This window comes from Macrotis lagotis, chromosome 7, assembly GCF_037893015.1.
Source record: "Macrotis lagotis isolate mMagLag1 chromosome 7, bilby.v1.9.chrom.fasta, whole genome shotgun sequence".
NCBI classification, from domain to species: Eukaryota; Metazoa; Chordata; class Mammalia; order Peramelemorphia; family Peramelidae; genus Macrotis; species Macrotis lagotis.
Window position 1 is genome coordinate 81,856,285 of NC_133664.1, and position 23,855 is coordinate 81,880,139.

A 23,855-nucleotide genomic window follows, 5' to 3' on the forward strand; every position below is an offset into this window, starting at 1 on the left:
AAGCAACAACATTTCTTCTGTAGCATTTAATAAATGCTTATTGACTGTTGAGACACCAAAAAATCTCAGGGGTTCTATACTAATAAATAGATATCCCAGTGAATCAAGCCTTAGCTCTGGAGTCATGAAAATCTGAGTTCAAATCCACTTACTAGCAATGGCAAGTCATTTAATGTGTTTGCATCATTTTCTTTATTTCTAAAATTAAGATAACAGTTCCTACCTCCCAGGGTTGTTGTGAGGATGATGTTTGTAAAGTATTTAGCTCAGGGTCTGTTATATAGCGGATGAATTGTAAATGTTTATTATTAGTGTTCTTGTTATTATTCTGTAATACTGCCTCCCACTCTAGGGAATGATCAAGTCTCTCAATCTCTCACAAAAGACCCCCTGACAACATGAGTCATTTCATCCGATGACTTTCAACAACGTTTTTTTCCACTTAGTCTCTGATTGATTCAGGTGTGTTTTGACCTGTTAAGGTATCAAGGCACAGCATCTTCTAGCACATTAAGTGGAATGGGATAATTGATTCAGCTGACTCAGTGACCTCCTTTTAACACTGAAATCTGATTGATCTCTAAGAAGGCAGGGCTCTTCGAGTATCTGTAATTTGGACTTAATTTCTCCTTTTTCCATTAATGAAGAATTAATTCATATATTTCTTCCATCTCTTTCAAAGGTCTTTGGGGGAAGTAAGGATGAGACATATCACATCTTTTGAGGAATATATTGTTATTGAAGGGACTATCTACAATGGTTTAATTTTAGAAATTCCCTGAGAGGTTTATCCTCTTACCCTTTAAGATCTGTATATTCAAAATCAAAAAAAAGACTTGCTTTTATAATATCATTTATATTTTATTATCTAAATAGATATTTTTATTTTTCTTTAACAGACTAAGTCTAAGGACGATGAAAATGGATGACCAGAGACTAAGTCAAGTCCAGTGAGGTCACTGCCATTGATTAAATGGCAGAGGAATGGAACAGTCTTGGGAGTTTTTAAAAAGCACAATAGAATTTTTTCATTATTTAAGCAGTTTATAAAATCAAGAGATCTATCTGTTGTTTGTGGGTCTTGGTTAGAGTTTCAAAGTTCCTCATGGTACTAGATTGTTTACCTTTCTTAGCACGCAACAACACTCCTATCCCATACTATAGTGCATAAGGCACAGAACCATGGATTATGAAAATTTTGCAGCATATGGAAGTCATACTCCCTATTTTCAGGAAGTTTCCTATCCATATTGTTGAGCATCCGTCAAACCCTACCCCAACCCCTCCCTGCTAAAAACTAGAAGTTAATAGGCACGGACCAACTCTCTCCTGGCCTCTCTGCCTTTCTTCAAGATTCAGTTCAAATACCAATTCAAGAAGCTCCACAGCCCTCTCCCAGCTAATAGTGCCACCCCCAAACTACCTCCTATATTCTGTACTTCCCATGGCTGTCCATGTTGTCTTCCCCTTAGAATATGGGCTACTCAAGGACAGGCAATGTTTTCATTTTTATCTTAGTCTTCTCAGTGCTGACCACAGTCTCTGACCCACAGTAAACTCTTAGTACATGCTACTGATTGAAAAATCCTTAAATAGTGCGTCAGGAACTCCCTCTTGGTAAAAAATGAAAGATAAATAGGCTAATCGCTCTAGATCATAGGTTCTTAACCTTGGGTCAGTATCCCCCCCTTTCAAGATCTCCACAGATACTTTTTCCCATCCATGAGTTGGATGGAAAAAAATATATTTTTATTCTCATTAACCTCCAACTGAAATTTACAACTTCCTTCAATTTTTAAAAACATTATTCTGAGGAAAGAGTCCATAGACTTCATCAGATTGCCAAAAGGGTTCATGATACACACAAAAATATTACCAACCCCCAGTTTCTAGTCACAGATGACCTGAGAGGCCAGCAGGTACACCTCTCCTCATTTTAGAGATGAGGAAACTGATACTCAGAAAGGCTAGTTGACTTGCTTCTATTCACTCAGGAAGCAGTATTAGAAAAGGAATTAGAGCTCAGGTAAACTCTATCCATTCTCCCACCCAGTCTGTCATCCTTTCCAAAACAACCCTTTTCCTGTCTTCACAATCAAAAATGGAAAGACTATATAAAACATATATGTCCTGAGTCAATTACACTAATTTGTTCAAAGAGGGAAGGCTTGATACCAATTAACTTGTGTTAAGATTTTAAAATATCATGTATTTCAAGAATCCATCGGAATGGAATGACTTGCCAGCTCCAACCCCCCCCACCCCCTCTACCACCCCTGGGGCTGCTTTCCTTTCTTCTGCCAATGTGCTATTCTGCTTTGATAGCTTTGGCTTCATTTTTTCCTCTCTCCCTCTTTTGGTCTGCAACACACCATTGCATCTCCTCCACATGGGGCCTGCTGCCTCCTTGCCTCTCTATTAACCTACAGCTGTGCCAGAGCTTTCATACAAACATACGCACACACGCTTATATTCCATAGTGTACCCATCCCAACTGGATCTGCAAACAAACTGAAAGACTAGATTCAGAAGGTAATTTAAGAATTCAGACAGAAATGGAGATATAATTTCCCTTCTTTCAATGGAGAAGACAAAGAATCAATAATAAAAGAATGAGACATCTTTAATACTTCAAAACACCCATGATTTATTTTATCCATGTGTTTCCTTCACCAATGAATATAACAGTTTTAGTAAATCTTATCATGAATTCTTATGTGTGTATATTATAAATATAATATAGATAAATATGTAGCATGTTAGAGGAAATCTTTAGAGATAAAGATATCTCTACATATATGTTTAGCTATATCTAGAGATAGAGCTATATTTATATCAACCTATGTAGGAAGGGGAAAGGGAAGAAGATAAAGAAAGAAGGGGGAGAGAGAGACAGAAAAAGATTATCAGACTGTTGACCAACCTTTAGGTGTTGATCCTTTGTGTACTTAGCCAGGCTGATGCTTAGAGAAGAGATATATACAGCCTGTCACTTGATCATCACTCAAATTCTTTCAGTTTGGCAGGATGTGCTAAAACAGGATCCTCTCTATTCCATATTAAAGCATAAAATAAATTTGAATAAAGTAACCAAGAATGCCATAACAGTGTTTCTACAAACATCATATAGTCGTAATTCCTAAATGAAAAGATAATCTGATCTGATGTCTCAGGGAACAAGAGCTTTTACACCAGTCCCATCATCATTATTAGGATTATTAGGATTTATAGCAGGTCCAAAATCACAGCAAGAGAGCTGAGCTCTAGACACTATGCTGGCAAAAGATTTCAGAATATTCTACTTTCTCACACCTCTGCTCACCAGTTTTGAAACTCTGATGCTATATTGTAATCTGGACCCTGCTCTCTCCAGTGATCTTATCCCAAAACCCTCATATTTTGCTCAGTTCTTCTCAAAGATGTTTACCTAAAAGAGCCTCTAAAGTCTTTGTCCCCAGATGCCTTGATTGTAATCCAAGATATTTTAGGTTCAGTTCCAAGTGGAAATAAGAAGTGCATATTATCCCCATTGTTGGGTCTGTTACAGGAGCTGTCCCAAATGAGCTTTCAGGGAGTCTACAGAAGATGAGTATAAATCTTAATATTTCTATTCAACTATAGTCATTTATGTATCTATTTGATAATCTGCAGAATATTAAATATTTAAAAAATATCAGGATAGTGATTTGCCCTGGGGATATAAGACACAAATAATAGTATGCCAAAATGTTTTATTCAATTAGCATATGTTGCAATAGAGATGAAGTGATGGGCCTGGAGTCAAAAAGACTCTTCTTTCTGATTTCAAATCTGGCCTTAGACACTTCTCAGCTGTATGACCCTGGGCATGTCACTTTACCCCTGTTTGCCTCAGATTCTCATCTATAAAATGAGCTAGAGAAGGAAAAGGCAAGCCATTCTAATACCTCTGCCAAGAAAATCCCAAATGGGTTCATGAAGAGTCAGGTACAACTAAACATCATCTTTCTTATACCTGCACAAAAAAAAGAGTAGGTTGTTTACCTCTCTTGGTACTGTTTCTCTCTGAACTTTACTCAACATAAGACAAGAAGCATGAGAACAGAAGTAATGATAATAAATTAGTCTTTTGCCTTGGATCCTAAGTAATAAAACTTTTGAAACAGTCCTGCAAATGAAAATTTTATTCTTTAAAAATATGATTCTCAGGGGTGGCTAGGTGGCACAGTGGATAGAGCACCGGCCCTGGAGTCAGGAGTACCTGGGTTCAAATCCGGCCTCAGACACTTAATAATTACCTAGCTGTGTGGACTTGGGCAAGCCACTTAACCCCATTTACCTTACAAAAAAAATCTAAAAAAAAATATGATTTTCTATTAGAGACAACAAGGTGGCACAATGGATGATGATGATGATGATGATGATGTTTGTCCTTCGTTCTTGAAGAAGATAATGACAAAAGGGAGGTGATAGCATGACAAGCACATGCATTGAATTGGAGTGAGGGGGTGCTGTGTTAAGTCACCAGCCTCACTTTCTCCTGCAGAGTCATCTGGATCTAATGGGAGAAGGCCCTGGATGTGAGGCAGTCAGGGTTAAGTGACTTGCCCAAGGTCACACAGCTTGTGTCAAGTGTCTGAGGCCAGATTCAAACTCCTGTCCTCCTGACTCCAAGGACAGTCTCTATCTACTATGCCAACTAGCTGCATGGCACAATAGATAGAACATTTGAAATGGAGTCAGAAAGACACCTACTTGCTCTATGACCCTGGCCAAGTTACTGAACCTCTATTAGACTCAGCTTCCTCTACTGTAAAGTAGGGATCAGACACACTACTACTCAGGGTTGTTGTAAGGACAAAATGAGATATTTGTAAAGACCTGTCTGGCAAATAATAGATACATAAGAAACCCTAGTTTCCTTCCTTTCTTCCTTTTAAACATTTTCTTTCTCCCTCTTACATGTATTTAGTTTCTTTTTTGCTATCCCAATTTTGCAATAGAAAGAATGTTGGCACTGGGTCTAAAATGAGAGGACCTGGGTTGTATTCTTGATTCTACCACTTACTATCTGTGTGACCTTTGGTGAGTCCCATAACCTCCCTCGGTCTCAGTTTACTTAAATGGGTAAGGAAGTAATTGAACAAGATGACCACTTGGGGATCTAATCTGCTTTAAATCTATCATTTTAAATAACTCTTTTCTCCCTCGAATACCATTGAAGCAACACATGTGTAATTTAGAGCTGCAGAGTTCTTTTCTTTATTTCTTCTTATTTTTTTATCTCAGAAAGGAAAAACAATGCAAACTGGGATTTTACTAAGGTCTGGAGTCCCCCTTCCCTTTTTCTGCAGCCATCTTCCCTTCTTCAAAGAGAAAAATCACAGACCTACTTACTCTACCCTAGATTCTGCCATTTCTTAGGATCCTCTATGTTTGGAGTGTTTGAATGCACAGAACAGGCAGCAAGGTCCTGCTATCTCATATCCTGTCTCATCTTGGGCACACTTAGAAATACACTCCAGAACATTTAAAATGAGTCCCCGCCAACTCCTGCTTGGATTGACATTTTGCTCAGACTCAAGAGGCATCTTCAACTTCCTCATGCCGTTCACAATTAGCTGAGATGCTCCAAGGGAGCACAAGGCCCCACAAGATCAGAAACACTTAGGTTCACAGTGGTATTGATCAATCTGGAACAAGGGAGAAGTCAGAGTCTGTAGCCTGTGACTTTCAAGTCCCCAAATAAACACTCCCTGGAAATACTTCAACCACCTGGCCCTTCAGGCAAAAGAATCATAGCCGACAAAAACCCGGGTTAACAACTGAAAACAAGTTGTTAATTCCAATCAGGTCCAGTGTTTTCAAGCACTTAAGCTTTTTTATGGGAAATTTACTTTTTGAGTAAGATTGGCAAAGGTTTCTTCTGAAATTTAGCAACCAGCTTTCCATGATTATAATCAAGAAAGATTGGGCCAGGGATATTATGGATTTGAATGTTTCTTTTCACTGATGGTTATTAAGTTTGGATTTAGAGAAAGGAGAAGGAAAAAATGTAAGAATGTAAGAAAATCAAAAATTAGAATTGCAATACCATAGATGGATAAATCTTCACTAAGAAATGGTCTCAAGGGTGGAATTATTTTTACATTATGTATACACTATATATAGGAACCATATTATAGTGGAAAGGACTTTTACATTTATTATTTGTGCTCTACTAAATAATAATAAAGATGGCATTAACACAGCAACTTTGTTTCACAAAGCACTACTAATATATAATCTCATTTGATCCTCAGATAAACTATTATTAAGTTCATTTCACAACTGAGGAAAAAGTCTAAAAACCTCAAAATCAGAGAATTTTGGTATAAATCCTGACTCCATAGCTTACTACCTGTACCATCTTAGACAAGTCTCACCTCATTTTTCTAAGAACTTAATTTCTTTATCATTATGACCACTTCTACAATGTAATGACAAGACAAAAACATGGGATGTTCCTGGGTATGGCCCCCCCCATAATTTAAAACAATCTTACCTTGCATGGAGGATGCCTAAACCTCTTTACTAGGCTGATCTTGTTCCCTTCCAGTAACTCTCACATTAATCAGTAGCTCTGAGTATCTAGAGAAAGATCACTATATGATAGTCAAACTCAAAAATTTTACCCCCTTCAACCCATCACCTAGTTTCCCTGGATTTCTTCGAGTCTCAGCCAAAATGTCTTTCTATAAGAAGTCTTTTTCTTATTACCCTGTAATTCTGATATTTTCCTGGCTGACCTTATATCCAATTTATCCAAATTTACTTGTTTGAAGATGGTTGTTTGGATATTGTCTCCCCTTACCTCAGATACTTACCAGCTGTGTGACCCTGGGCAAATTATTTAACCTTGTTGGCCTCAGTTTTCTCATCCATAAAATGATTTGGAGAAGGAAATGCCAAACCACTTTAGTATCTCTGCCAAAAAAAAGAAAAGAAAAGAAAAGAAAGGGGGGGGCATTAAGATTTGGACAGGACTGAAATGACTGAATAACAATTTGTTTCAATTGGTACAACCAGCTAGTCATAATACATTACTACTTCTTAAAATAGCTATGTACTTTAAAATAAAGGCAAAAGAAATAAGAAAAAATTACATATTAAATCAAATGTGTAAATGTTTTTTTTCTAAAAAAAAAATACACCTCAGTCTACAAATAAACAGTTCAACTTCTCCCATCAAGGTACTCAATATCTCTGGGAGAAAGAAGACACGCACTTAAAGGAACCTGGCAAGGGAAAACCCATTTGCACTGGGTAGCTCCTAGGTCTTGACTGCAGGATTTGATGTCATTGGTCCATTCATGAATACCCCAAAAGCTATTGATCTTTATCACTTTCCATCAAGAAAAATCCTTTCTTCTATATTTATCTTTATTTATTTATTATTTTTATTTAAGATTTTATTTATTTTGAGTTTTACAATTTTTCCCCTAATCTTACTTCCCTCCCCCACCCCCATCTTCTACATTTAAATAAAACTTTTGCAAACATCATTAAAAGATGCTTAGAAAGTAATTTGAAAACCAGCTGCAAACTTGCAACTTTAAAGTTTATCAGAATGGCCACCTCTGTCAATCAATAAATATTAAACACCTATTTAGCACAAATGATTTAGCACAGCCCCCCCCCCACCCGGACTCAAATCCAATTCATGTGCCTCTCAGGCTAACGCCTCCTTGATGTCAAGGTCTTCTTCAAGGACAAAAGACAAACATCATCATCATTAAGCATCTACTAAGTCCTAGAAATATAAAAAAAGAGGCAAAAGACAGTCACCTGCCCTCAAGGAGCTCACAATCTAGACAATTATTCATTCATTCAGATTGTATGCTGTACAATCATGACAGAAGTCACCAAAAGCAGTCCAAATGATTCTCTGAGCAAAGTGAGCAAACCAAGTTATCTGGCTCTTCCTATATAGAATACCCATCTTTTTCTTTTCTGTATTCCCCTTTCTTACTTTGGAGGGAAGGATTGACAAAGAAAAAGAAAAACGAAACATGTAACTCAAAGATGTTTACCCAAAAGAGGCTTCACCTCTCAGAAGCTCCAGGAGAGCAAAAGAGCAATACCTGGAGAAGAAGTTCTCATCCAATGAGGTTTGCTCAGAGTTGTATTTAGACCCCCTAGCTGTTTCTTCACTCTGCTCTCAGGTTCTTCCTTCTTGAACCTCAGCCTCATCATGATGCCCATTTTCAATAGCATTAGTCAATTAACTCCTCATTCCCAATGTATAGATGAGTAAACTAAGGTTGAGAGAAGGCAAGTGACTTGCTCAGGGTCACACAGCTAGTAAACATCTGAGTCTGTCATCCTGCCTCCAAGTTAAGCTGTCCCACCAAGATGCCATCACCTGCTATACAACCTAAATCCTTCATGGACCAAATTGGCCCTTTCTCCATTCTCATTTGAGGATTCTCTCATCCTTTCACCCTTTCCCCAATCCAACTGATAGGTTGATTCTCATTTGAACTCTCTCCCCACATCCCTTCTCTGGAAATAATGTCTCTTTTGATGTCTCTAGAAATTGGACATTATTGCCATCTATTTGCTGTCTGTAGTTACTCCCTCTCACCTCCTGCCTTTTACTTCCTAGTGAACAGCAGCAGGCACATCGTCAGGAAGTTCCGAGGACACTTACGGACGAAGATAGAATCAGGGGAAGGGACCATCCCTGTCCGGTGTCACAGCGCTGTTCAAACATGGGATGGTGTGTTGCTTGGGGAACAGCTTGTCACCATGTCATGCACAGACAAGATCGCCAGGTAAGGGTCATGCTTCATTTCGACATGAAGAAGAAAGAGATTAGAAAGATCTAGTAAAAAGAAAGGAAGCCTTCAGAAAGGAGCTAGAAAAAGAGAGATAGCATGATCTTTAGTGATATTGCATCATTTTCTATCTCAGAATAAATTTACTACCCATATATTTGGTTTTCCTGTAATTTCCCAGGCCGCATGTCATATATAACATCAAATCTTCAAGAACATAGATTCAAAATCCTCATGGGAAAGTTCCATTGACTGTAAGGAAATGGAATAATTTACTTCTCTATACATGTTTGATACAGCTCTATCAAGAATTAATAACACAACCAAAAGAAAATAAATTGATGCACTGGTTTCTATATCAAAATGGGAGAGAATGGGTAAAACTCAAAGAATAGATGAATAGCATCAAATAATTTTTCTTTGTAGAGAGAAAAGGAAGAAAAGATATTATTCCTGATAATATTTTCATGTATTCATAAAGGGATGAGAGGGGAAAAAAATCAAAACAAGGTTGAGTTCAACTGAAACTCTTTTACTGCTCAAAGATACCACAGGGTTTCTAAATCAAAGTCTCTAGGTCCCTAGAAAAATGAAACAAATTAGTGGTTTAGAATTGAAATTTTGCAGTCTCTGTGGTTTTAAACATCAATAGACAGTAAATTAAATAGAGGCTATGGAAGCAGTCTTATAGTTGTTGGTGATAGGCCTGTCAATAGCAATATCATCTCAATGAACTCAGGTTCTCTCTTTTTAAGAAAATCGTGTATAATAAAATTCTGCACATCAATAGTTCCTTTTCAGAAATTTCTAAACTTTGAAGAAGAAAAGAAACAGTGAATTCAATTCTCTGAAATGTTTCTAGATTTTTTAAGTGAACCTTTAACCTTAAGAACTTGAGAAATTCAAAAGAACTTAGTAAAATGGAATATTCTTTCTGGTGTCATGCCAAAGATTAAAATAAAGATTATATTTCAGTTCAGTCAGCTTTTATCCAGAGTTTGAAATTTGAAATCCTTAGGGAAACTTGAAATCTATACATTGAGTCAGGTCAAAAGCATTTATCAGGTGCCTGCTATATAACAGTCACTAAGTTTAGGGCTAGGGATACAAAGAAAGACAAAAAATAGTTCATGCCATCAAGAAGCATATCTGTCTCTAGTATAAGTAAGACCATTCCTGATATAATGGTCCAACAGGAAACTGGAGGAAAGGGGAGGAGACATGCTTTGGAAAATTTAATTTATCAACTAAAATTTTAACCTTAACTACTATCTCTATACATCCTTCACTGGCTTCCAGTTTCAGCATTTCTACTGTATTATATGCTATTATTCCTTATATTTCTTTCTTATCTTCTTTAATTCTATTCTTTTCCTCCTCTTGCTCAATCCATTCTTTATCCAGAAGGTTTTATACTTCCTTGCTAATCCATATTCCTAAAGTATTTTCATTTCACTTTCAAAAGAATTTTTTTTGGTTGGTACCATCCTCTTTTCCAGGTTGGTGACTGTCTTCCTAGATATGACCATCTCCTCTTTGGATGTATGCATCTTCTCTTGGTTATATCTATTCTCCTCATGCCCTCCTTCCCAATCCCATAAGTGAACAACCCTCAAAACATATTTCCTACTGTCTACCAACTGAAGGTATTCAGATTTATCTCTTATGTCTAAAATGAATGTCTCTGAAATTTGATGGGTTTTGCCCATTTCATAAGAAAATTCCTAGACTGCTAGAAGACTTTGTAACTCATTAAATCTAAAGCTTAGCCCAAGATGCACTGGAGAATTCTTGGCAAATAACAACTGACAATGATAAAAAAAGATGCTAAAATATTGGATATTGGAAAGTACCACACATTCAAAGGCATTGGAAGACTCTGTGCCTCCATGAGTACTAGAAAGATCCAAACCCTTAAACGCAGAATAAGATAATTAAATTAAACAGAGCATTGATTTTAGATGGATCTATATTTGCCATCTTTCAGAAGAACATGTACTATGTGAATGATGTAAGATCTTAAGCATGTTGTAGCATTCATTGTTTCAGCTGACTTCACTAAAATACAATAAAATACTTAGGTGTTTTCTATCCAGTTATATAGATCCAAAACCTGAACCTCAGATTTATGATAATTTAGATTGAAGAAAGGACATTTCCCCTAAAAATGGGATTTAAAAAATAATTCTGCCCAGGGACAGAAGATGGAGGAGTGGTAAATCATGTCATTGTAAGCACAAAAAAGTGATGGCTCATGAGCAAAATCCAATGGTCCTTGTGCAACCAGAGGTCATGTCTGATGCCAAGAGGAAAAGGACAGGTAGGAAGATAGGACAGTTCAAAATAAGGAAAGAGAGAATGAGTACACTCGTTCCCAAACTAGATGAGGAACCATTTCACAATCTGAGTTCACTGTGAACACTTTCCCAGTGTTGAATATACTATTCTTATAATATTGATTCAGCTATATTCATATGGCCAAATTGAAGCCATGCAAAGTCCTAAGCATAAGTAAGGTAAAGATAAATAGGATGCAATTTTTTAGTTTGGTTTTTTTTTTTTGGTCAAGGATCCAATTTAAAGTATATATATATATATATATATATATATATATATATATATATATATATTACTTTTTTCCTATTGCTCCTAGTGTTCACTTATGATTTGCCCATAACAGGCATTCAATTTAACAAATATTAAGATTACTAGATCCGCAATAAAAAGCTAGTCATTGATGACATATATACAATAAAAATAAAACCATCACTGCACTCAAGAAGTTTCCATTCTATTGGAGATCATTCAGTTAGTATTTTTGGATTGAATTGGAGAATGACCAAAAAAATAAATACAACCTACTTTTCTGAAACAGCATTGTAAGAAGGATTAAAAAGCAAAGTACAAACAAATGCATAAAGGTAGAGTATAGATTGAATTTCTTTTTTTCTTTTTGGTTTTTACAAGGCAATTGAGTTAAGTGACTTGCCCAGAATCACACAGCCAGGTAATCATTAGGTGCCTGAGGTCAAATTTGAACTCTGGTCCTCCTGACTCCAGGGCTGGTGCTCTATCTACTGCACTACTTAGCTGCCCCTCAGATTGAATATCAAAGGGAATATAGCATTTCCCAGGGTTCCCCCATATTTGGTCCCTGGAAGGATGAGAGAAATGCACCCTTTTAGCTCCCTAAACCTGACCTTTTTTACTGCAACCAGATTGAGAATATCTTCTACATTTTAGGATATAGGATATATTTTGTTTGCCAATACATGTTTTGTAAGAAAAAAAAACTTTTCCTTTTTTCTGGATGCTGAATTGAGGGAAGAGAATGTGTGGAGGTATAAAAATAAATATTTGATAGTTGGCGGAAAATAAAATTCAGTTTTTAAAAAGAGAGAGAATATATTTTTTACTTTGAGGCAGTGCTTAAATTGAAGCCCTGAAACCTAAGATGTCATTGGGACCCTAGGCATTCTAAAAGAGATCCTTATCATCAAGTTTCACACTGTGACCATCTTTCCAAGGGAATCAATCTTATTCAACAAGCTGTTTGGGAGCCATTTTCATCTAGATATATAAGTTTCTGTCTCCATTATGAGATGGAGTTTCAATTTGTGCAAGTGCTAAAGAAAAAAAAAAGTGTTAAAGCTGAATTGTTCCATCATCTATGTCACATACTTCTTATTTATTTAAATGACAATCAATTAGCACAATTATATCTTTAATTAGAGATAATGTATCCATGAGAGGAATACATTTGTTATCCTCTTTGCTAATCTTCTCTCATATTAGTTTAAAATAAATTGGAATTCACTTATTAACTAGGTACCTAAGTAAGATTTAGACCACTCTAACTCCCTACCACTCCCTTCAAAATATTGAGCAAAAACTAAAACTCATAAGGATTCAATTTTTAAATCAATAGACCCTAAAAAGTCATGTAAATAAGACCACAGCAGGTGCCATTCTTGGTCCGAATGTCATAAATAATAATTGTCATGATTTTGAGGTATAATGGAAGTTTTAGCAACAATCAAAATGATGGGTTTATAGCACAATAAATATTAGAAAGTTATAAAAGCTCAATAGATAGTGAAGATTGTAAATGAATGAATCTTTTGATTCGATGGATGATTGTATAATCAGATAAATATTGACAAAGAAGAAGGTAGATGTTTGGGGAATTCCTTAATATTCTCTCAGTAAGACAATTATTTACCTTTGTTGCCTCCTGAAAAGTGTTACAGCATGCTTCCTTTTATAAATTACACAGATGAGACATTCTCTTTAACTCCCATAGTTGGTGGTGTTGTATCAGTGTAGAGGAATTTAGCTAATTGATCTATCCCCGTCTCTCATTTTTTCCTGGGATTCAGAGAGTAGAATCAGGGGATACATAAAGATGAGATCTCTCCAGTGATCAGATCATAAGTTGACTTCTGCTTCTAGCTCCAATGATTCTAAAAAGCATTTAATCAACTTTGTTTTGCATTTCATGAGTAATATCAGGGCACCTTCATGGGATCAGACTTGGAACCACAAGGAATATTTCATAGCATCTCATTCAATGATTCATTTTTAAATTTTCTTCTTTTGTTTGTATTTTAAAATAAATTTATTTTACATTCATTTACAATCTCTCCTTTCCCAATACCCATCCCCCACTGAATCAAAAAGAAAAATAGTCCAGAAAAACAAACTTTCACATTCACCATCACCTCTCTTTGCAGAAGGTTTATTATAGGTTCAGTCTTCTGGCCTTGTTGTTTATAATTGCTTTGATCAGAGTTCTCACATCTCTGTTATTTTTCTCTATAATACTGTTATTACAGAAACCATCACTCTGCTCTATTCAGAGTTCTTCCCAGGTTACTCAGAAAATGTTTTTTTCAAAATTTCTTCTCATATAATTACTTCATTTTAAAGGTGAAAAAATTAAGATATAGCAAGGTAAAATGTCTTATTTATGATCACAAGATGGGAGGATTAAAAATAATACTGTTCCCCTTTCCTTCGTTTTACAAATGAAGGGCAACTAGGTGGCACAATGGAAAGAATGCCAAGCCTGGAATCATAAAGATTCATCTTCCTGAATTCAAATTTTACCTCAGGTTCTTATTAATTAGGTGATCCTGGGCAAGTCACTTTACCCTCTTTACCTCAGTTTCCTCATTTGTAAAACTAGCTGGAAAAGGAAGTGGTAAAATATTTCAGTGTCCTTGACAAGAAATGATCAAATGTCTATGACCAAAATGCGATTGCAAAGCATCAGTTATGGCTGAAACAACAAAATAAATCCAGAAAGTATCCCATTCCTCACCAGGAAGGGTATTCTGGGACCATCCCAGCAGCCTACTTTGGTACCAAAGATTTATTTTTTATCCATTTTTTCCCAGATCTCTTCTTTCATACTCTATGGAATAGCTTATGTCAAGCTGTTCAACTGTATCGCTAGGAGTTTCCTTACCAGGACTTCCTTACACTCTGAAACCAGAAGTCTGAATTTTTTTTTAATCCAATTTCTTGACAAAATATCTACTTCCCTTTGGAAGGCCAAAATGAAAAATGAGCCTTAGACTCAGAGGAGATCTGTGTTCCTACCCTTTTGTAACTACCCAGCTGCTTCATATTGAAAAAGTTACCTTATTTCTTCACCTTCACTTTCAGCTTTATAAACCCAGAGAGCATAAATTTAGTGCATTCGAAATTTCCTTCCAACTCTTGACATTCTATATCTCATAACTCAAACTCCTTGAAGGTAAGGGATTATTTCATTGTAACCCCAGTATCTAGTCCCCACCAAGAGTTTAATAAATGCTTTTGATTAGATTCTATGCATATAGAGCCTGATGTGAAATCCATTGTCTTTGGTTATTCATCTCTTCTCCACATCCCATTAGGCCAAATTCTATGTGTATAGCTTGAGGAGAGAAACAAATGCAGACACAGAAGCAATGAAGGTCAAAAGAAATCATCAGATACCAAAGGATTTCACAGCTCTGCATGTCCTTTATCAACTATAACTCTGTTTCTTAATCGTCAAGAGAAAATTATCAACATAATAACAATAGATGGTATTTATTTAGTGTTTTAATTTTTGCAGAGCACTTTTGGATATGTTATCTCATTTCATTTGACAGCCTTAGAAAGGTTATATTAGTATCACCATTTAACAGAAGAGAAAACTGAAGCAAGGCTTCACATAGCTAGTAAGTGTTTGAAGTCACATTTGAACTCAGAACTAACTCCAGATATAGCATTCTATCCAGTGTGCTACCACTCACCCCCTCCTCTTCTCTTCCTTTCTCTTCAGAAATACTGTTGAATAGTAATAACAATATATGCATGTGTACGTGTATTTTATTTTCATTTATATGTTCATGTTCATTATTTATATTCATGTGAATATGTTCACACACATGTGTTACAGTATGATGTAGTAATGGAAAACTAGGTAGGGATAGAGTGCTGAACCTGGAGTCAGGAAGACTCATCTTCATGACTTTAAATCTGGCCTCAGACATTTACTAGTTGTGTGACCTTGACAAGTCACTAAACCTTCTTTGCCTCAGTTTCCTCATCTATAAAATGAGCCGGAGAAGGAAATGGCCAATCACTCCAGTGTCTTTGCCAAGAATGGGGTCATGGGGGCAGCTAGGTGGCGTAGTGGATAAAGCACCGGCCTTGGAGTCATGAGTACCTGGGTTCAAATCTGGTCTCAGACATTTAATAATTACCTAGCCGTGTGGCCTTGGGCAAGCCACTTAACCCCATTTGTCTTGCAAAAACCTAAAAAAAAAAAAGAATGGGGTCATAAAGAATTGGTATCAACTGAAACGACTGAACAACAAATGATGTGATGAATAGATTAGGAAGACTTAAATTGAAATATAGCATTTTGGTATTGCACATCCTACCTAAGTATGATGAATGCCTCTCTCTTTTTTAAATTGATTTATTTTTTGAACAAATTAACTGATTGTTTTGATCATTTGCAGACATAGTCCCTTTGAGCACTGAGCCTAGTCTTCAGATTCGGCTTCAGTCACTAATTACCTCTTTGACCCTGAGCAAGTCATTTAAACCTCATCTGCCTCAATTTCCTCATCTTTAAAATGGATATGATATTATTACCTACCTCCCAGGGCTGTGGAAATAAATTTGAATGATATTCATAAAGTATTCGGTAAACATCATTATCATCATTATATGATTACGATTATTAAAAGGCAATACTTGACATTTCCTTAACTCCACTATGACAAGAATCTTAAACAATTCTTGATTAGGAAGATCTATTCCCTAAGATACAGAGCTCTCAGTTCTTACATCAGAACACTCATCCAGGTCTACTACAACATTATAAATTGATTCTGAAAGTCATCTCATCTGACATTTGTCCAAATCTGCAAAATGGGTATATTCACAGCCTCTTTAGCAGCAATGAGTAATGTCATATGTTGTTCAACTATTTCAGTCATGTCCAATTCTTCCTGATGCCATTTGGGAGTTTTCTTGAAAAAGATACTGAACTGGTTTGCAATTTCCTTCTTTGGCTCATTTTACAGATGAGGAGACTGAGGCAAACAGGGTTAAGGGACTTGCCCAAGGTCACCAATTTTGTGAGTAATTCAAACTGAGGAAGATGACTTTTTCTGACTCCAGTCCTAGTTCTCTATCCACTGAGTCCCCTAGTTGCCCAAAACAGTTCTAAGACTTGCATCCAAACCTGAGGCAATCAATACTGTTCAGTTCAGACTATATAAGAAACAGAAAATGCTATGACCTCTCCCAAAGCTATTGAAGAAATGGGGGATGAATGTCACTGGTCGAGTCCATATCTCTATGAAGTTTCAGACAAAGTTTCAATTAAATTTCAGTTATTTGCTTCATTAAGCTATTCTGAACAGCTCCAGACAGCTCCAACTCTGCTCACTGGGCCAAATACTCTGGCTGAGGTAAATCTGGCTGACATTCTATTGTGCCACTTTCCTTTAGACATGATCAGCATCTTAGTTAAACCTCTGAATTTTAATGAGTCAGTCTGGACTCTCTCTAATCAACAAATACCACAGCCAGTTGGAAGCCTAGGGAAAATCCAAGTTTTATTCGTCTCTAAAACTCAGAAGTTGAGTGACACTTAACAGTCTAAATCTTCTGGAACTAATGTTCCTTTAGATATGGTTTCTAATTTTAAGTACCTAAGCCTGATTATTGATCAAAATGTGTCTCTAAATGAGCAGATTAAAACTTTATGAAAATGAAAAGCTTTAAAAAAAAATGATAGCTTTTTCTCTAGAGAAAACAGTACTGTCTGATTTCTAAGCTTAGACTTCAGACTAAGAAGAATGTGAAATTCTCCTTCTGATTATGGAGATTTGCTGCTCAATATTCCCCCAAAGTGAATTGCTCTTTTTTCCCCTTTCAGGAAAAAAAAAAAAACACCTGACATTCTGTCTACCTGTTTTATTCACAGTGTTAACTGAGATATGCTATGTGCTATCTTGTTTTAAAAGTCAGATTCTTGAAGTCAGAAGAGAATATCATTTGTGACTCTAGGCTTAAAATAGAGGTCCTAGTTAAACGACTGTCATTCTCAAACACTTGAACCAAAACTTATACAACAATAGGAAAAATAGGTCTTTTTCATCCTTTGTTCTTCTAGTCCAGACAGTAGAGCTCACTGGGTTCTTGGGTTCCTTATCCTGATGTAAAATCCAAATGTTCTGGGTAAGTTTGATGGTAAAAGAAAGTGAATGACCAGTTGCAAAACATCTCTCTTCCTTATCTTCACCAGCTAGATTTGGTTCTTAAGGAATTTGCCTTATACCCAAATCACTTTAGCTCTCATTGATTGGTCAATAATAGGTCCTATATCTGAAGGCAGCTAAGTGGTGAAGTGGATAGAGCATCAGCCCTGGCGTCAGGAGGACCTGAGTTCAAATCTGACCTCAGATACTTAACAATTACCTAGCTGTAAGACCTTGGGCAAGTCACTTAACCCCATTGCCTTAAATAATTTTTTTTAAAACAACAGGTCCCAGATCAAGCCCTACTTGGTCATTGTTTGGTCCTGGATTTCTCATAGTTAATATAAATAACAAAAAACAATACCTTACAGGTTTTCCCCTCTCAGATTTTTTTCCCTGACTACATAAAAGAGATCATTCTTTGCTTCATTTCTTTCTTGCCTACCCTTAATCATTGAATGAGCGTTGCTTCAAACTAACTGAGAGCTGTTAAGCACCTTAGCTTTAAAAAAAAGACAAGATTTTTCCACTGCATGGGGCAGCTAGGTGGCACAGTGGATAGAGCACTGGCCCTGGAGTCAGGAGTCCCTCAGTTCAAATCCTGCCTTAGACACTTAATAATTGCCCACCTTGTGTGACCTTGGGCAAGTCACTTAACCCCATTTCCTTAAATAAATAAAAAAATTAAAAAGAAAAGATTTTTCCACTACAGGGCCAAATCCAGACTTCTGGACCCATTTCTGGCTACTGGACCCTGATGGCTCTGGAGGAGAAAGTGAGGCTGATAACTCTGAAGAGTACTCCCTCATTTAAATCCAATTCACTTGCATGTCATGTCATAGTCCTCTTTGAGAGCAACAGCAAAGAACAAACAACAATAACCACTTTTACAGTACTCTCACATTACATTTTTTTCTTTTTTTCTATTAAGTTTTTTTTCCAATTACATGCAAAGATAGCTTTTAACATTCATCCTTGTGCAAGCTTTTGAGTTCCAAATTTTTCTACCACCCTTTTTTTCCCTTCCCTCTCCCCATGGCAGTGATCATTCTGCTATAGGCTGTATGTACACAATTGCGTTTAACATATTTCCATATTAGGCATGTTGTGAAAATGGAATTAGAACCAATTGGGAGGAGGGAGATCATGAGAGAGAAAGAATCAACATAAAAGAAGTTTTAAAAAGTGAACATATTATGGTTTGCTCTGTATTCAGACTCCATAGTCTTTTTCTGGATATGAATGATGCCTTGTATACAAGTCTCTCAGGATTGTCCCTGAAGTTCTGAGACTGATTGTTCCTATTAATGTTTATGCAAGTCTTTCCAGGTTTTTCCAAAGTCTGTCCATTCAATAATTCTTATAGAAACACTAGTGAAAATTGTTTCCTAGATTTCTACATTCCTTCTAACCTTGGTTGCATTGGTGTTATTTGTGCAAAAACTTTTCTTTCCCTTCATCCTCTCTTTCCCTGTTTATACTTTTCTTTTTTCCTTTCCCCTTATCCCTCCTCACTAATGTTTTGTTTGTAATTACAGCCTGCCTCACACTGTCTTTTCCCCTGTTCCTTCCTAATTCCCTATAGTGTATGATCAATTTCTAAACCTAAATGGGAATGCATATCTTCCCTCTTTGAGCCAAATCTCTCTCTCTCTCTCTCTCTCTCTCTCTCTCTCTCTCTCTCTCTCTCTCTCTCTCTCTCTCTCTCTCTCTCTCTCTCTCTGTTTATAGGGCATGTGTGCCTCTTCATGTGATGCTCATTATCCTCTAATACCTCTACCTTCTTCTCACAGTATAACCCTTTTGTCAGGTCTTCCTTATTTTATGCCTATCTTGTACCCACACCCAATGGCAGAGTATATTCCTTTCAAATGTCTTGATAGAAGAACAATTCTCAAAAGCCATAAACATCATCATATCATAATCAATTTATACTCATATCTTCTTTCCCAGTATCCTCCTTCCAGCTGTCCCAATAAAAATACAACTCTTATGAGCTTAAATACTACCATCATATCTTGCTTGATTAGTGTGCTCACACCCTGTATCCAAGTACCCTCCCTCCAGTTGTCCAAATATAAATATTCACACCCTCCATCTAATTATCTATCCAAGGATGGTTGAATTCCACATTTTTTTAACCTCCCTTTCTTCCCTTCCCTCTCCCCATGGCAGTGAAAAATCTGCTATAGGTTATATACACACAATTGTGTTTAACATATTTCCATATTAGGCATGTTGCGAAAACAGAGTTGGAACCAGTTAAAGGAAGGGAGATCATGAGACAGAAAGACTCAACATAAAAGAAGTTTATAAAAGTAAACAAAGTATGGTTTGCTCTGCATTCAGACTCAAGAGTTACAGGTGTTGTCTTCCCATTAAGTCTTATTGACTAACATATCTTTCTTTCCATTTATCTTTTTGTGTATCTCTTGAGTTTTGTGTTTGAAGATCAAATTTAATGTTCAATTCTCATCTTTTTATCAGGTAAGTTTGAAAAATCCTCTTTTTCTTTGAAAATTCATTTTTTCTCCTGAAAGAATATGCTGAATTTTGCAGAATAGTTTGATTATTGGTTGTAATTCAAACTCCTTTGCCCTCCAAAATATTATATTTCAGGCCCTCCAGTCCTTCCCATGTAATCCTGACTCTGAATCCCTAGTATTTAAATTGCTTCATTTGGCAGCTTGCAGTAATTTCTCCTTTAATGGAGAATTCTGAAATTGATTACAATATTCTTTGGAATTTTTATTTTGGAATCTCTTCTGTGAGAGATTGATGGATTCTTTCAAGTACTATTTTATCTTCTTGTTCTAGAATATTAGGGAAATTTTCCATGATAATGTCCTACATGATATTTTCAAGGTTCTTTTTCTGATTATGACTTTCAGGTAAACCGTGATGTATAAATTATCTCTTCTGGATCTATTTTCCAGATTGGTCATTTTCCCAAAGAGACACTTTACATTTTTTTCCTATTTTTTTCAGTATTTTGTTTTTGTTCAAAGCAGTCTTGGTGTCTCATGGAGTCATTAGTGTCCATTTGTCCAATTTTAATTTTTAGATTTTCATTTTCTTCAGTTAACTTTTGTGTTTCCTTTTCTAGTTGATCAATTTTACTTTTTAATGAGTTACATTCATTTTATGGCTAACCAGTTTTACTTTTTTGATTAATTCCTTTTCCATTTGGTCATTTTTGCTCTTAAAGAAACTGATTTCTTTTTCCATTTGTTCAATATTATTTTTTAGAAATATTGTTTTCTTTTTTTTTAAGGTTTTTGCAAGGCAATGGGGTTAAGTGGTTTGCCCAAGGCCACATAGCTAGGTAATTATTAAGTGTCTGAGGCTGGATTTGAACTCAGGTACTCCTGACTCCAGGGCTGGTACTCTATCCACTACACCACCTAGCCGCCTCTGAAGTATTGCTTTCTTCAGTCAGTTTTTCATAATACTCCTGCATAATTCATTTCATTTCTCCGTTTTACTTCATCTTTTCTTTGGATTTTTAAAATACTTTTTGAACTCTTTAAGAAGTCTTTTTGGAATTTGAGACCAATGCAAAAACATCTTTGAGGCTTCACATGTAGACAGATTGTCACTGATTTCCTCCACTGAGATGACATCTTTAGCATCCCTCTTGTGGGATTTTTGTTCGTTTGATAGTTGAATTCTGCTCCTAGGGCAAAGGGGGCATAGTCCCCTTTCTGTGCTGGGGTCGGGGGTCTGGTTCCTGGGTTACCACTTGCCTTTGGCATTGCCTTTAGTGTTTCAGGTGTTAGCAATTTGTTCCCTTAGAGTTCAATTCAGTTCCACCTGTTACCCTATAAACAGAGTATAGCAGTGTACCAAAACTATGAGAAAAACAAGGAAATATTACACAAAATCCTTGCCTTCATAAATCTTATAATATCATTTGAGAGGTAAGATTTACTATTTAATTCTATCCCACAAAAATTTAATAAGTATCTAATATGTCCCAGACACTGGTTATATGAGACAAAAATTAATTTCTTGGTGTAGTACCAAGAAAAGTGAGGAAGGTAGAAAACTAACAACTGAAGAAATTGAGGAAGGCATCATAATATATCAAGCCTTTAAGAAAAATAAGAATTCTGAAAGGTAGAGTTGAGGAAGGGCCACATTTCAGGCATGAAAAATTTATTCTATGAATGCTGAGAGGAGGGAGATGTAATATCAGGTTTAAACAACAGCAAGTGACATTCAGGAGACATATAAAATAAGGGTAGAAAATTAGCTGAATAAGGTTGAAGAGGGTAATAAATGAGCTTATATTTTATTCCATAGACAAGGGGGAGTCATAGGAGATCATTGAGAAGAGGAGGCATATTGTCATACATATACCTTAGAGAACTCTGGCATATGTATAAAAGTATGACAGAGAAAATCAAAGAAATAAAAGTGTTGCAGCACAACAATGAAGGACCAATTAAGATTAGACAACATTAATTTGTTATGGCTCCCATTAATATAGTTGTATGACTTCCACTATTAATATTTAGTAGCTCCAGAGAATGATCCGAAAAAGTAGTTGGTGGAGGGGTTTTCAGGATTGAAGATTTGAAAGGACAAAAGGGAAAAGGAGTCAAGGGTGGAAAAAGTATGTGGTTGAACTGGTTGACTCTAGGATCAAGATTATGAAGAAAAGAAAGTGATGCCATAACAACTATAATAAGCTGGGACAATTAAAGGTACAGGCAGACCAAAGGATCAATTTGGGAGGCATGCAGCAGAGTAAGAGATGGAAACAAAGGAAATAGTGATCAAAATGGGCAATCTCTGTTTTCCAAGTCTCAAAGGTGGCATAGTTATGAGTAACAGTGGGTCCCTGTGGGTAATAAATAGTATGAAAGTGTACATGACCTAAAAGGCCAGAGAATTTGAGGGAACATCAGTAAGTCTACTGAAATCTCCAAATATGAGTATAGAAGTTAGGCTAGAGATAAACCATGAAACAGATACTGTTGTTGATGTTTGTCCTTTGCCCTCGAAGAAGGCCATGACAATAGGAAGATGATGCCATTATATGCATGTAAACTGAATTTGAGTGAGGGGGTGCTGTGCTAAGTCACCAGCTTCACTTTCACCTCTGGAACCATCTGGGTCCAATGGCAAGATATGCATCTGGATGACTGGAGAGGGTACTGGATGTGAGGTAATTGCAGTTAAGTGACTTGCCCAGGATCACACAGCTAGTAAATGTTAAGGTCTGAGACTGGATTTGAACTCAGGTCCTCCTGATTCCAGGGCCAGTGCTCTGTCCACTGAGTCATCTAGCTGTCCCAGAACCAGATATACCAGTTTCCCTGGGGAAAAAAAAGGAAGAAGGACCTGTGGCAGATTGGTCACAATACTAAAGACTTGAACTAGATTAGATAGAAGAATTGAGAGATATATTAGAAAAGGATGTTGAATGATGGTGGCCAGGGGAGGGTCTGAAAGTGGCACACAAGATAGTGTAGTACAAGTAGTGCGCAAGATAGAAGACATTAAGGGAAAAAATAAAAAATGAGTGAATATTCAATACAGTGGTTAGTGATGAAGTGAATCCTAGAAGGAGCAAATTTTCCTGACTACAAGATGGAGGTTATGGAAAAGAAGATATGGAGTTTATTAATGACTGAAGAAAGGTTCTAGAGGGTGGGATGGGAAGAGCACTTACCCTCTAAATGTACCAGTCAAGTCCAAGTGAGATGACTTGCTCAAGGTCACATAGCTAGCTAAATCTTAAATTATTTTTTCCTTCTTTACCATATTTTTAAAGCAATGATAGTAATAAACTATACCCTTAAGAAAAAAGCATTCTAAAATTAAAATTGGAGTCCAATACATCCTTGTTCAACCCCTGGAATAAAGAGGACTTGTCACCTAGCTTCAATCTCTCTCCATCTTTCACCAATTTATACTATATGTGCTAAATATATATATATATATATATATATATATATATATATATATATATATTTCAATGGAAACTATCATAAAAATTCAAAAAAAAATTGAGAGAACTTTTATTCTATGAGCAGATGGTAATGAAGAGTAAGTTCTACAATAAACTACAAAGAAATGTAAATAAGTACTTACTAGAACGTGGTGATATGCAATGAAGGAACCAAAAAGGATGGAATGACTAGAAAAGAAGGGAGGAACAAAAGAAGGAACAAGAGAGAAAAGAAAAACGCAGAGAAAAGGGAAAGAGAAGACAGGAAGGTAACCAGGTACTGCACTAAAGGTTTTATAACCATAATCTCATTAGATCTTCACAAAAGCTTTCGAACAGCTGTTT

General features: G+C 36.3%; 1 protein-coding gene across 1 annotated transcript in view; it reads left to right on the forward strand.

The window, feature by feature from the left end:
* Positions 1-23,855, forward strand: part of ADARB2 (adenosine deaminase RNA specific B2 (inactive)) — a 704,572-nt gene that overhangs the window by 654,242 nt on the left and 26,475 nt on the right. Inside the window, 1 exon segment of the mRNA XM_074193215.1 lies at positions 8,627-8,795. Coding sequence (XP_074049316.1) covers positions 8,627-8,795 — 169 coding nt within the window.